The sequence below is a fragment of the Tripterygium wilfordii genome, chromosome 14 (genome assembly GCF_013401445.1).
Source record: "Tripterygium wilfordii isolate XIE 37 chromosome 14, ASM1340144v1, whole genome shotgun sequence".
NCBI lineage: Eukaryota > Viridiplantae > Streptophyta > Magnoliopsida > Celastrales > Celastraceae > Tripterygium > Tripterygium wilfordii.
This window is the reverse complement of record NC_052245.1, coordinates 4,701,471-4,716,012: the sequence shown is the minus strand read 5'-3', so window position 1 is coordinate 4,716,012 and position 14,542 is coordinate 4,701,471. Positions and strand designations below refer to the sequence as shown.

The window sequence follows — 14,542 nt, the reverse complement described above, 5'->3', positions numbered from 1 at the left end:
AAAAAATTTGATCAACTCTTTGATGTGTTGATAATACGGGACTAACTTGGCATCCCTGGTTTCCCATTCGTCACACAATTGCCTGATCACCAATTGATTTTTAGGATGCAATTGGACATCCGTTCTGGTCTACAAGAGAAATGGGCAAGGGGGTCTATTGAGCATGGGAAAGGTGTTAGGCACCCCACAACTCCCGAAATCGGTTACCTTTAAATGTTTTCCTATTTGACTCTAATTTGTTTTTGAAAATTCCATTTTGATGGGTCTTATTGGAATGTAAATGAAAAAATCCACTTGGAGTGGTTTGGAGAACAAGGTGCACGGGATCATTGGGGTCATTCCCGACTTGGCCAAGGATTGGAGAAAACACCACTTGGAGTGGGTTTGGGGATTCTGAAAAAAAAAGGTGTGCACGGGATCATTGGGGCCAATCCCGGCTTGGCCAAAAATTGGGTAGAATACCACTTGGAGTGGATTTGGATATTTGGAAAAAAGGACTCTTGAGGACTTGGTTGATGTACCAAAAGGGCCCACAATCAAGGAATAATGTTCAATTCAAGTCTTACTCACAATTATGTTCTTCATGAGAAAAGAAAGAATCGATTTATGGCTCATTGAATGGGTCAAATATCTTTAAACCCACCGTTGAGTCCGTAAATAAATTCTCCTAATCCCTAAAAACACATTTGCTTTCCGGATCCACGAAATCCAAATGTTTTCAATGAATGCCAATGGAACCCCAATATCTTGAAGGCTCTTTGGTATTTAATCAAAACATAAGGATTCCATAATTTAATCTTGATGTGTTTTATTAGTGTGAGACGGCTTGGATTAATCCAATGACTAACGCGTTGCATTTATTTTCATGACATTCAAATAATCCTAACATACGTCTAAGACATGACATAATGTGAAAAATCAAAGTCCTAAGCATGCATTCTAATGCAATCCTCATTCACAAGATCATTTCTTAATGTCTATATGCTTCTAGCACCCTACAATATTCATGTATGCATTTTTACTATTTTTGCTACACTATTACAAGGCTTACACTTTACAATAATGTACAAAAGACAAATATAAAATGAGAAATACAAATATTATACAACAATTCGAATATTGCCCATGTGGCCCGTTGCTCAAATCCGGTCCAAATCTTCTAAGTATGCCCTCCAGCCCAAGTGGGGTCAAGTTCAGTCCAAACCAAAAATAAAACAAGATAAAGGGAATGTCAAAATCGGATACCCAAATGTAACATTAAGGACCAATTTAAATCAGAACCACATTAAAAGATTTACACACGTAAACATGATTTTTCATTTTCATATAAATCCAATGTTTTCAATTCAGATCCGGAAATCCTATATGCCAAAATTATATTCCAACAAAATCTACCCGATCAATTGGAAATAATTCTGGACAGTTCTTCCCAAGATAAACAATTCCTCATCTCTTAATATTTCTAGACACCACGACTAAATATCAACACGGAAAGCATATGAAAATGCAGCGCAAACTCCAACAAGAAGATGAGATCAAATGCAAGCAAAATCCATTTATAATCAACTAGATCTCATTTCAAAAGCCAAATACCGTACAACTCCTAACATCAACCTCCAATGACATCACCTATTGAGATCTCAAAAAAAAAAATAAATAAATAAAAAATAAAACCAGAAACCAGCAAACATAACGACAATGAACACAGTATGAACAAGCTAAACACAATGAACTAGCAAACACAATATAGAAACACAGACTAGAAAATCCACAATATGAACACCTTAACAAAAACACGAACCAACAAACACCAACTAATCAAATTGAGTGCAAGGTATTATGAGGACTTCAAAGGAACGGGAGCATAGAGGCGCTGGAATAGAACACCGGAGACAAAAACAGAAAATAGAACCAGATTCCAGATTAATGTGATTGAATCGTTACCTTTTTCTTCTTCTTGCTGATTCTACTGCTGCTCTCCTCCCCCGGTTTCTTCCCTTCTCCCCCTTTTGTTCTTGTGCGGCGCCTCCCTCTTCTTCCCTCTTTGTTTTTTTTTCTTCCTTTTTTTCTTCTCTTTTTCTCCCCACTCTCTTTTGTCTCTCACGCCACCTTATACTTTTTGTTTTTTTTGTTTTGTTTTGTTTTTTTTTGTCCTTTTCTTCTCCCTTTTCTTGTTGTGCGGCTCCTCTCTCCTTCTCCCTTTCTTCATTCTTTTTTTTTTTATATTTTTCTCCTCTCCTCTTCTTCCCCTTTTGTTTTTTTTCCTTCTTTTTTTTTCTTCTCTTTTCTCTCCATTCTCTTTTGTCTCCCACGCCACCTTATACCCTTTTTTTTTCTTTCACTCCACTCTCTTTTGTCTCTCACACCCCTTATACTTTTTGTGTTTTTTTTTTGTTTTGTTTTTTGGTTTTTATATTTTTATATTTTTTTATTTTACATTTTTATATTTTTTGTTCGGACGAAAACCGGTTACTACAGCTGCCCCCCTTTGTATGTCTTTTATGAAGTAAAAGGCAGACAAAGGTATAGTTAACCGAATTTCGTACGGAAAGGATAAGGAAAGATGCTCGGGATCACTGTAGCCATTCCCGGCTTGGTTGAAAAAGTGCTTGGGATCACTGTAGGCATTCCCAGCTTGGCTGATGGTGCTCAGGATCATTTGTGCACGGGATCATAGGGACATCCCCGGCTTGACCAATGCTTGAAAGAAATCCCACTTGGAGTGGGCGTTGTAAATTGAAAAAGACAATGTGCACGGGATCATAGGGTCATCCCCGGCTTGGCCAATGCTTGAATGAAATCCCACTTGGAGTGGGTTTTGTAAATTGAAAAAGACAATGTGCACGGGATCATAGGGCCATCCCCGGCTTGGCAATGCTTGAATGAAATCCCACTTGGAGTGGGTTTTGTAAATTGAAAAAGACAATGTGCACGGGATCCTAGGGCCATCCCCGGCTTGGCCAATGCTTGAATGAAATCCCACTTGGAGTGGGTTTTGTAAATTGAAAAAGACAATGTGCACGGGATCATAGGGCCATCCCCGGCTTGGCCAATGCTTGAATGAAATCCCACTTGGAGTGGGTTTTGTAAATTGAAAAAGACAATGTGCACGGGATCATAGGGCCATCCCCGGCTTGGCCAATGCTTGAATGAAATCCCACTTGGAGTGGGTTTTGTAAATTGAAAAAGACAATGTGCTCGGGATCATTGGGGCCATTCCCGGCTTGGCCAATGCTTGAATGAAATCCCACTTGGAGTGGGTTTTGTAAATTGAAAAAACAGTGTGCTCGGGATCATAGGGCCATCCCCGGCTTGGCCAATGCTTGAATGAAATCCCACTTGGAGTGGGTTTTGTAAATTGAAAAAACAGTGTGCTCGGGATCATAGGGCCATCCCCGGCTTGGCCAATGCTTGAATGAAATCCCACTTGGAGTGGGTTTGGTAATTTGAAAAAACTAGTGTGCACGGGATCATAGGGCCATCCCCAGTGAAGTCGCCAGCTGAAGCAACCGGCTTGAAAAACAATGAAGTCGCCACCAATTGATTTTTAGGATGCAATTGGACATCCGTTCTGGTCTACAAGAGAAATGGGCAAGGGGGTCTATTGAGTATGGGGAAGGTGTTAGGCACCCCACAACTCCCGAAATCGGTTACCTTTAAATGTTTTCCTATTTGACTCTAATTTGTTTTTGAAAATTCCATTTTGATGGGTCTTATTGGAATGTAAATGAAAAAATCCACTTGGAGTGGTTTGGAGAACAAGGTGCACGGGATCATTGGGGTCATTCCCGACTTGGCCAAGGATTGGAGAAAACACCACTTGGAGTGGGTTTGGGGATTCTGAAAAAAAGGTGTGCACGGGATCATTGGGGTCAATCCCGGCTTGGCCAAAAATTGGGTAGAATACCACTTGGAGTGGATTTGGATATTTGGAAAAAAGGACTCTTGAGGACTTGGTTGATGTACCAAAAGGGCCCACAATCAAGGAATAATGTTCAATTCAAGTCTTACTCGCAATTATGTTCTTTAAGAGAAAAGAAAGAATCGATTTATGGCTCATTGAATGGGTCAAATATCTTTAAACCCACCGTTGAGTCCGTAAATAAATTCTTCTAATCCCTAAAAACACATTTGCTTTCCGGATCCACGAAATCCAAATGTTTTCAATGAATGCCAATGGAACCCCAATATCTTGAAGGCTCTTTGGTATTTAATCAAAACATAAGAATTCCATAAAGGGAATGTCAAAATCGGATTCCAGCCCAAGTGGGGTCAAGTTCAGTCCAAACCAAAAATAAAACAAGATAAAAGGAATGTCAAAATCGGATACCCAAATGTAACATTAAGGACCAATTTAAATCAGAACCACATTAAAAGATTTACACACGTAAACATGATTTTTCATTTTCATATAAATCCAATGTTTTCAATTCAGATCCGGAAATCCTATATGCCAAAATTATATTCCAACAAAATCTACCCGATCAATTGGAAATAATTCTGGACAGTTCTTCCCAAGATAAACAATTCCTCATCTCTTAATATTTCTAGACACCACGACTAAATATCAACACGGAAAGCATATGAAAATGCAGCGCAAACTCCAACAAGAAGATGAGATCAAATGCAAGCAAAATCCATTTATAATCAACTAGATCTCATTTCAAAAGCCAAATACCGTACAACTCCTAACATCAACCTCCAATGACATCACCTATTGAGATCTCAAAAAAAAAATAAATAAATAAAAAATAAAACCAGAAACCAGCAAACATAACGACAATGAACACAGTATGAACAAGCTAAACACAATGAACTAGCAAACACAATATAGAAACACAGACTAGAAAATCCACAATATGAACACCTTAACAAAAACACGAACCAGCAAACACCAACTAATCAAATTGAGTGCAAGGTATTATGAGGACTTCAAAGGAACGGGAGCATAGAGGCGCTGGAATAGAACACCGGAGACAAAAACAGAAAATAGAACCAGATTCCAGATTAATGTGATTGAATCGTTACCTTTTTCTTCTTCTTGCTGATTCTACTGCTGCTCTCCTCCCCCGGTTTCTTCCCTTCTCCCCCTTTTGTTCTTGTGCGGCGCCTCCCTCTTCTTCCCTCTTTGTTTTTTTTTCTTCCTTTTTTTCTTCTCTTTTTCTCCCCACTCTCTTTTGTCTCTCACGCCACCTTATACTTTTTGTTTTTTTTTTGTTTTGTTTTGTTTTTTTTTGTCCTTTTCTTCTCCCTTTTCTTGTTGTGCGGCTCCTCTCTCCTTCTCCCTTTCTTCATTCTTTTTTTTTTATATTTTTCTCCTCTCCTCTTCTTCCCCTTTTGTTTTTTTTTCCTTCTTTTTTTTTCTTCTCTTTTCTCTCCATTCTCTTTTGTCTCCCACGCCACCTTATACCCTTTTTTTTTTCTTTCACTCCACTCTCTTTTGTGTCTCACACCCCCTTATACTTTTTGTGTTTTTTTTGTTTTTGTTTTGTTTTGTTTATTGGTTTTTATATTTTTTTATTTTACATTTTTATATTTTTTGTTCGGACGAAAACCGGTTACTACACACACCAATAATATTGTCTGTTTTAGGTTGTCCGATTCCCGACGATACATTAGGCTCACACGATGTTATTCCTCGTTAGCCTGACTACTAAGGACCGAAGCCCATGGGTCAAAACCCAACTCACTTGGACTAGAAAAATACCTTATTGGTGTGATGAGGGAGGGACTGTCCTTATAAATTGTAAGGAATTTCCCACACATTTTGATGTGATACTTTTAACAAAATGAACCTCCGTTTTTTAAAACTCCGATAATCCTCGAAGTAGCTCTTACGCGCTTCGAATGTGAACGAGATTTTACAATCTATACTCCCTAGCATTCTGAAAAAGCCAAAAGCTTCACCTATTGCAAGTAGCCTTGCGAGATCATTGAATGTTTGTGATCGTAAGTACTCCTAACCAAACACGACAACTACAGAACTTGCAAACCTTTTTAGGCTTTCTATTACTGTGGTCTCACCGATTCTGACATATTCATCCAATCTGCTGCAACTCCATAAGCAAGCATCTGCAGTGTTATTGTTATCTTCTGGAGAGCAGATAAACCTAACTTTCCAACGACATTATGCCTTTGTTGAAAGTATGGTTCATGTGCTTCGACAGCCGTCTGAATTCGAAGGAATTACAACTCATACGAAATCTCCTTCAAAATGTAGCAGGAGGGTAAACCATATGCGCTGAAAATAGGCATTGAACAACCGATCATGACCTAACAAAGTATTACGATTGATAGACGTACGTCCTTCTCCACAACGACGATTAGAAAACGATCCTCCGATCTCCATTGCTAACCCCTTAACTAATGTCTCCTCCAGATCGTCATCATAAGGTTCGACATTGATGTTCTTCTTCTTTCTACGCCTTGAAAAGAAATCCATTACTAGTAATATTGAAGCATATATGTTGGTTTTCATATATAAAATTGTGATATTTCATTGCTTTTATAGATTTTTTGTACAACAATATCTTCCACACAATTGAACCACTCCATTTATAGCTACATAACTCAACAACTCAATTGTAGCCATACAACTCAAATGATAGCCACATAACTCATCAACTCAATTGGTAACCACACAACTTAAATACAATAGTTACCACACAACTCAACCAATACATTGGTAGCCATATAGCTCAACCACTACATTCGTATCCATACAATTCAACTACTACATTTTACATATTCATCCACAAAAATAATTTAAAATATATTAAATTAAATATTATAATTAATTGTTAATATATATTTAATTTTTGGAATAAATAAATATCAATTGATTTATTATTATGTCAATTGATTTAAATGTAAACGAAATTGAGTGTATGTAATAAAAATTGATAGTATAAATGAATATTTAAATAATTTAGAGTATGGTTTAGAGTATACGTTAAGTGGTGGTACTATTAGACAAACTGTAAATATGTGAAAAATATATTTTTACTCTAAATTTAGAGTTTTTGTTTAGAGTATCTGCTATGGATGGTCTAATATCATTTCAAGGAGGTGTATTGTTACAAATAACCTTACAAAAAAATTTTGGGGGCATTGGACCTTGCCAAAATTTATTGGGTGACTCAAATTGATATTGTTTTAATATTATCCCAGCCCAACATCATTTCCTAGCTCCGCCTCTGCGCAGCTCCACTTCAATTATTAATATTGACCATCGTGGAGTGACTTTGGTGCCACTCCTACCTACACCATTTATGATCCATTTTCACTTATCAATATTTGAGTTGTGACTTGTAATACCATCTGTAACAAATACTCTTAACAAGTTCTCTAAATTTACAGTAAAAGTACACTTTTCACAAAGTTACAGTTTCTCTAAACAATACCACCATGTAGCAGATACTCTTAAATTATTTAAATATTCATTTATACAATCAAAATTTGATTTTTTAAATCAATTCATTTTACAACTATGATATGGTGAGTTGTATGGCTATCAATTGAGCAAGTGACTTATGGCTACCAATTGTGCAGGTGATTTGTGGCTACCAATTGTGCAGGTGATTGTATGGCTACTAAATGATTTTTGAATTATGTGGTTGCAATTTAGTTGTTGATTGCTGTAAGAAAATCTATATAAACAATGCACTTGTATAACATTCTAATGACTCAAAATCAACATTTCTACTACAATTTTGCATAGCAATGGATTTCTTTCCAAGGCGTAAAAATAGAAGGAGCACCAATACCGAACCCTCTGATGATGATGTAGAGGAAACAATAGAGAAGTTACGACCACGATTGATCGTTCTCTAAAGAACTTTCTGAGTCTTTTTAGGTGCAGAGACTTTCTCACAGAAGCTAAAAACTTGGTAGTTATGTTTGGTATTGTTCTCTGCATCATCTGGGAAGGGGTCAAACTCATAATGAAGTTGATGATCCATAACTGCATGAAATAAAAAAATATAAATCAGTTATGATAATATTGCAAAGGATATCGTAATTTCAATGTTCAATAGAAAAGCTTGATAACAAAAGCCAATAGGGTATAGGGGATCGACAAATCCATTGTGAATTTAAAGACATAATCATTTAGAATTCAAATTCACAATTAAATCTCAACAGTGAATTCACAATTCATTCTTAACAGTCCCATCAATCATTAATTATTCACAATTCACCTGTGAGAGACATAGAATCATGATTCCATATTCACAGATTCAAACACCAGCCTCATCAATTATCAACCACACAAACACAAGAACTACTAAAAAGTTTCGAAAAAATTAGACTAAAAGCACCTGAATTAAAGAGCACTCGGAGAGGAAGAGAACCCTAAATTAGTTGAAGCTGTGGAGATGTTGAAACTAGATAGAGAAAGAGAGAGTGAAATATACATGTGAGAGCACATGCAGACATGAAATGGTGAAGAAAGATCAAAGGAAAAAATAAATTTAAAACTTGCCTTATAGTCGGAGCCAAGGAGAGGGCCGGAATAACAAAACCCAACTGAAAAGTTGAGAGACGGATGGTGAAATGAGAGGCAAACAGGAGGCGGGCGGTTCAATCTACTGGTGAGATGAGAGGCAACCGAGGTGGGGGTGATGAGAGGCAAGGGTGGTGCTTCGTTGCTAAGCAAGGAGAGGTTTCGAGTATGAGAGAAAAGACGACAAAAAAGAAAGTAAAAATAGACAAAAGTAATAAATATTTTGATTGAAATATTGATCCAGTTTTCTACAGTGAAACTGAGGATCTACTGTAATACTATAAAGAATGCAGTTTTCTAGTATTGACTAACATATCTAGTAAAGTGAGTTTTTTTTTGTCAAAAACTATAAATAATACTTTAAATTTATAGTATATTCCTTTTTCCTGCATCTAATGGAGGTGCTCTAAAGGCATAGAAAACATTGAAAGAAAGGCGAAATAAAGAAGTGGAAGAGAGGAATATGAGATGGGCCTAATCATGGGCTTGTGAACTTGAACTTTAGTGTACTTTCAAGTTTCAACTATTTTCTTATCTTTTTTTTGGTCTCGGTATTGTTCGTCTCAAGTATACATATGATGATGAACATTATATGCACTCTAAATTTTATTAAGCGCATCCCAATCTTAATAAATCTCAATAAAATATATATTATAATTAAGTACAACTCATTTCTTTCCCCTTAAAACTCAATCAACTGTATCCTCCTCTTCTTCACTTCTTCATCTACCTCCAAGTGACCTCCACCTCTCCATCTCACAAACTAACCATCGATATTCCACAAAGTATGAAACTAGAGCAAACGCGAGAGTGGATATGGTTTTGGCCTTTTGGGTGTTGGTTGCAGAGTCTTTTTATATTGCTGAGCAGAAAGCTAGAGAAGCATAGCCGGCTCCAAGGGGAGGCCAGACAGGCAGTCGCCTAGGGCCTCTCATGGGGGAGGGGCCTCACTTTTCATTAAATTGTATATCTTTTTAGGTGTATATAGACAGTACAATGTACTTGTCAATTGATATAAGAAAAAAATGGATTAGGAGGCTCCGCAATTAGTTTCAAATTGTAGAGTCTACAATTGGAATCCAATGGCTTGAGAGATGTGCCACATCACACTATATTTTTATTTTTTCATTTTTAAAATTTGTATGTCTTTTTCTTCAGCATTGAATATAAATTGTAGACTCTAAGGAATTGCGGAGCCCCCAAATCAGAAAAAAATCCTAATATATTGTTATTTAATAAAACAAGCCCATTAACCCAAACACAAAATGACACGCCATCACATATATAAAAATTAAAAAGTGCAATTCATTGACCTATAACTTTGATTGTGGTAACAAATCAAATCCGAACTGTACAAGTGAGGCCCCTCCCCCATGAATTATTTGGTTTAGCGTTATTTGGTTTCATTTGATGTAATAAATTTATAAGTTTGAGTCGCTTAATTTATTGGATATTGGTGATAATTTATTTGTATTCAAGAACTAATTATATTGCATTTTGAATTTATTAGATATGCTGGATTTCATATTTATAAAAAAAAAAAATTATTTTAGGTAATGAGGGCCTCAGTTTCTTAACTTGTCTAGGGCCTCCAAAATGCTACAGACGGTCTTGTAGAGAAGCAGTTGCAATGAGATCGAAAGTTCAGAAAGAGATGCTTATGAAGGAGAAGGAAAGGAAGGAGCAATAATTACGGGCATTAGAGGCAAAGAAGCGATTTGAGAAAACTGGTGTGGCCCCCCCAAACTGCCATTCCAATGGCATCAGAGAATCATGTAGTTAATGGTGCCAATATGCGAGGCAAGGACGGAGCCCCCTAGATTTTGATAAAATATTTACTATATATTCATATAAGTTTACAAATATGCAAAAGAGTGTTGTGCGGCGTAGTGGTTATGCACTTGTTTTCATTGCTCAAAACCCGGGTTCCATTCTCCAGAATTGATCATATTTTTCTGACTTATTTTGTCTCATTTTGTTTTTGTTTCTTCATTTACTGTTTTTATTTTGTCTCTTCATTTACGTTCTTCAATTTTGTGTTTTTTTATTATTATTTCATTTCATTTATTTATTTATTTTTTATTTTGCCTATTTTGTCTCTTCATTTATGGTACTCAAGAATTAGTGTTGTCCTTATTTCTTTCTCTCCATTTTTTTTTCATTTTACCTATTTTAATCTTTGAGTCACTCATTAAAAACTAATGATTGTAAAATATATTTTATTTTTCTTGTTATTTGTTAATTTCTAGTAATATAAAATAATATATATAATTCTATAGTCGTACAGTTCAAATTATATTTATTGCACTGAATGTTAATAAACGACATATAAATAGTTTAAAAAAATTTCAGGGGTAGCCCTCCTGGGTGCTCCCTCTCACTGCAAATCCTGGCTACGTCCCTAATGCAAGGGGATTATGAATCAGTGAGAGAGGACATGCCAAAGGAGACAAGGGAGAAAAGGGAAGAGCGGGTGGGACGTGAGAAAATTCATGAAGAGCGACGTCGAGAGAGGGAGAGGGGAAGAAGGTTGGACGCCAAAGATGCTGCAGCGGGGAAAGATGAATTGGACCACAATAAAGAAGAGAAGAAGGAAGCATTTAGGGTTTTATTTGGTAGGGACAATGAGATGTCATAAGGATGGATGGTTTTGACGATATTTTGAGGAGTGCTTAGTAAATCGTGGGGTGTATATAACGTTGATCTATACATATACATATACATATACATAATCCCTTACATTATTTATTTAATGGATCCATACGACAATTAACCAATATTACTTGTTAAATTTTTTTTTTCTTATTTTTGAGACGACATTTATGTTTGACCTGCTCAGAGGTTTGAGTCTCCTAATCTTCTCTTCGGCCAATAAATATCTTTTTTATAAAAAGAAAAATCATTTGCTGACAAGGTATGTCATTGGAGGCTTTTTTTTTAATGATTATTTTATTGTAAGAACAACTAATTGGACTCATATACGACACTTGCATAACAAGTAGATAAATACACAATAAATAAAATGCATTAATAGTATTTATCTGGGCAGACAAGTTTAGGTACTCATGAAGATCACACGGACACAAATAAAAGAATCAGAGGGCGACTGGTCATACAATGGTCCCTCACTACACTACATATAAATGGTCAAGTTGCAGTTCTCGTGAACTAATTTACTCACAGCCCCCAATACTTGCTAATATGACTCTTCTAGATTTGGACTCATATATTTCCCACAAACAAGAAGAAGCAACCGGACGCACAACTTTGACAATAATGTTTTATACATATATACATACATATATATATACAGAAATTCTTCTATCTGAACTAAAAAGTGTGGACCAACTTTGCGGATCAAAATCCAATGGTTATAATAAAACACAACATAAGTGGGGGCCACACATTTATTATGGGACCCATCACATCTATGGTTCAAAAACAAGTCCACAAACTTCGTGCACACTTTTGGTCTACATAAGAGAATTTCTGTATATATATAATAGATAGAATATTTAAGTGGCCAAAATAGTATGAATCCGGAAATTCCTCCAAGTGGCAGCAACCCAGGAGCCTCTCATTCGCCTATTATCCTCTTGCTGTTGGCTCTTATGTTGAACCTCTGTACAAAAAGAAATAGTCAAAAATTCATTCCACTAATTTAATTCAACAATTTTTTTAATATTACTGTTGTTTTCAATCATAAAAGTTTTCTCCGTTAATCGAAATTCCTCACAAAAGCCAGACAATATAGCAACTATGAACAGAAACAAAACTTAACCACAGTGAGAGAATATCTCCAGAATTAATGGATACAGGACTCACTCCTATCATGATTTCTTCTGGGTTCTTGCCAACTGGGTCTCTGTTGGAGTCTCTGATTCACATCTGCAGTGAGGTTTCTTCAATGGAAAAGCTTCCTTTTGTACAGGTTAGGAATATCTCAACCATGATAAGAAGAATCAAACTCCTTTGTTCTTTGTTTGAAGAAATTCAAGAAACAAACAGTCCACTTCCTCCATCTTCAATCCTATGCCTCACAGAGCTTTTCTCCGTAATTCGGAGGGTCAAGTTCTTGATCCAAGCTTGCAATGATGGTAGCTCTCTGTGGGCTTTAATACAAACGGAGCTCATATCCAATCAGTTCTATGCGTTAGTGAAGGAGATGGGGAGGGCTCTTGATATTTTGCCTCTAAGCTTGCTGAACATAACGGCAGATACCAGAGAGCAAGTTGAGCTTCTTCACAAGCAAGCAAAGAGAGTAGATTTGTCCGTCGATCCTCGAGAGCTTCAACATAGAGAAGAACTCCTTCAAATTATGGCTTCCACTAATGCGAAGAACGGAAAGAATAAAGGGTTCATTGATCTTGGAAAAGTGAAGGAAGTATTGAGCAGCATTGGGTTCAAAAGCCCATTGGATTACCAAGATGAGCTATCAAAACTTGAGGCAGAAACAACGAAGCAGGCAGGTACAGGAGGACTAATAGTTGTTTCCAATATAAACAATCTCATATCACTTGTTACCTATTCAAAGTCCATGATTTTCTGTGACGAAGAAGCTGAGATGAGAAAGGAAAGCTTGAAGCAGCGCTCGGCCTCCATGAACAGGATTTATGATTACTCTTTGGCTACTCAGTCGATTCTGTCAAATATTCCTGATGAGTATCGTTGCCCGATTTCACTTGACCTGATGAGAGACCCAGTGATTGTAGCATCTGGGCATACATATGATCGAAACTCGATCGCTCAGTGGATCAATTCAGGTCACCACACATGTCCTAAGAGCGGACAACGGCTGATTCACATGGCTCTTATACCTAACTATGCACTGAAGAGTCTGGTGCATCAATGGTGCCAGGAAAACAATGTTCCATTAATGGAATGTTCATCATCTCCATCATCCTCAAACTTGGAGAGAAGCAACAGCGAAAGGAAACAAAGTGAGAAGGCTGTTGATCACATTTCAGCAACAAAAGCTGCTGCAGATGCTGTCAAAATGACTGCCGAGTTCTTGGTGGGGAAACTAGCAATGGGAAACCCAGAAGTCCAAAAGCAGTCGGCTTATGAGCTGCGATTGCTTGCAAAAACTGGCATGGATAATCGCAGGATAATTGCTGAGGCAGGAGCTATACCATTTCTTGTAACCTTACTTGCCTCTCATGATCCAAGAAGTCAGGAGAACGCAGTCACTGCTTTGCTTAATCTCTCCATCTTCGAGAACAACAAGATTTTGATAATGGCAGCAGGAGCTATTGACAGCATAATAGATGTTCTGGAATCAGGAAAAACCATGGAGGCTAGAGAAAATGCAGCAGCTGCAATCTTTAGCTTGTCAATAGTAGATGAATACAAGGTAAGTATTGGAGCTCGTCCCAGGGCAATTCCTGGCTTGGTTGGGCTCCTTAGGGAGGGCACATCAGCCGGAAAAAGGGATGCTGCCACAGCTTTATTCAACCTTGCAGTTTATAAAAGTAACAAGGAAAGTGTTGTGCTTGCCGGGGCAGTTCCTTTGCTTGTTGACCTGTTGATGGATAGCAAGGCCGGAATAACGGACGATGCCTTGGCTGTGCTGGCTATGCTATTGGGTTGCTCTGAAGGGCTGGAGGAGATAAGGAAGAGTAGAACTCTGGTGCCTCTTCTCATTGATCTCCTAAGATTTGGATCAGCAAAAGGGAAGGAGAATTCTATAACTCTTCTTCTTGGACTGTGCAAAGATGGAGGGGAAGAGGTTGCAAGACGTCTGTTGATAAACCCACGAAGCATTCCATCCCTTCAGAGCTTGGCTGCAGATGGTTCCTTGAAAGCGCGAAGAAAGGCTGATGCCTTGCTTAGACTACTCAATCGCTGCTGCTCTCAATCTCACAATTCTGCAGGATAAAAAAGAAGGATCATTAAAAAGAGAATTGTAAATTTGTTGTTATCATAAAAGATACTGGAGTTCAATTGTTGTAATTGAATCTCTAAACACAGTTTGATTTGATGAAACTTTGGCTTTACCTACCAATCTTTTGGAATAGGAATAAATTTCAACCGAGAGCA

At 37.2% G+C, this 14,542-nt stretch overlaps 2 protein-coding genes across 2 annotated transcripts; one reads left to right on the top strand and one right to left on the bottom strand.

Annotated features, from left to right (window-relative positions):
* Positions 1-7,652: 7,652 nt before the first annotated feature.
* Positions 7,653-9,258, bottom strand: LOC120014138. The gene is made up of 3 exons (XM_038866059.1): positions 9,234-9,258; positions 8,483-8,751; positions 7,653-7,963 (listed from the first exon to the last, which is right to left on the bottom strand). Exons 1-3 carry the CDS (start codon positions 9,256-9,258, stop codon positions 7,679-7,681), a joined length of 579 nt encoding a protein of 192 aa, XP_038721987.1. The 3' UTR covers positions 7,653-7,678.
* Positions 9,259-12,161: 2,903 nt separating this feature from the next.
* On the top strand, positions 12,162-14,488 carry LOC120014957 (U-box domain-containing protein 1-like). Its single transcript, XM_038867099.1, has one exon. The coding sequence runs from the start codon at positions 12,312-12,314 to the stop codon at positions 14,379-14,381; it is 2,070 nt and encodes a 689-aa protein (XP_038723027.1). The 5' UTR covers positions 12,162-12,311; the 3' UTR covers positions 14,382-14,488.
* The last annotated feature ends 54 nt before the right edge of the window (positions 14,489-14,542 follow it).

Excerpts from the sequence above, each read along its gene's own strand:
- LOC120014957 (XM_038867099.1), top strand. The coding sequence starts at position 12,312 with ATGGATACAGGACTCACTCCTATCATGATTTCTTCTGGGTTCTTGCCA.
- LOC120014138 (XM_038866059.1), bottom strand. The coding sequence starts at position 9,258 with ATGGAGAGGTGGAGGTCACTTGGAG. Across the intron at positions 8,752-9,233 it reads GAGGTGGAGGTCACTTGGAG|AAAACTGGATCAATATTTCA; the intron begins GTAGATGAAGAA and ends GTTTCACTGTAG. Across the intron at positions 7,964-8,482 it reads TCCTTGGCTCCGACTATAAG|TTATGGATCATCAACTTCAT; the intron begins GCAAGTTTTAAA and ends TATTTCATGCAG.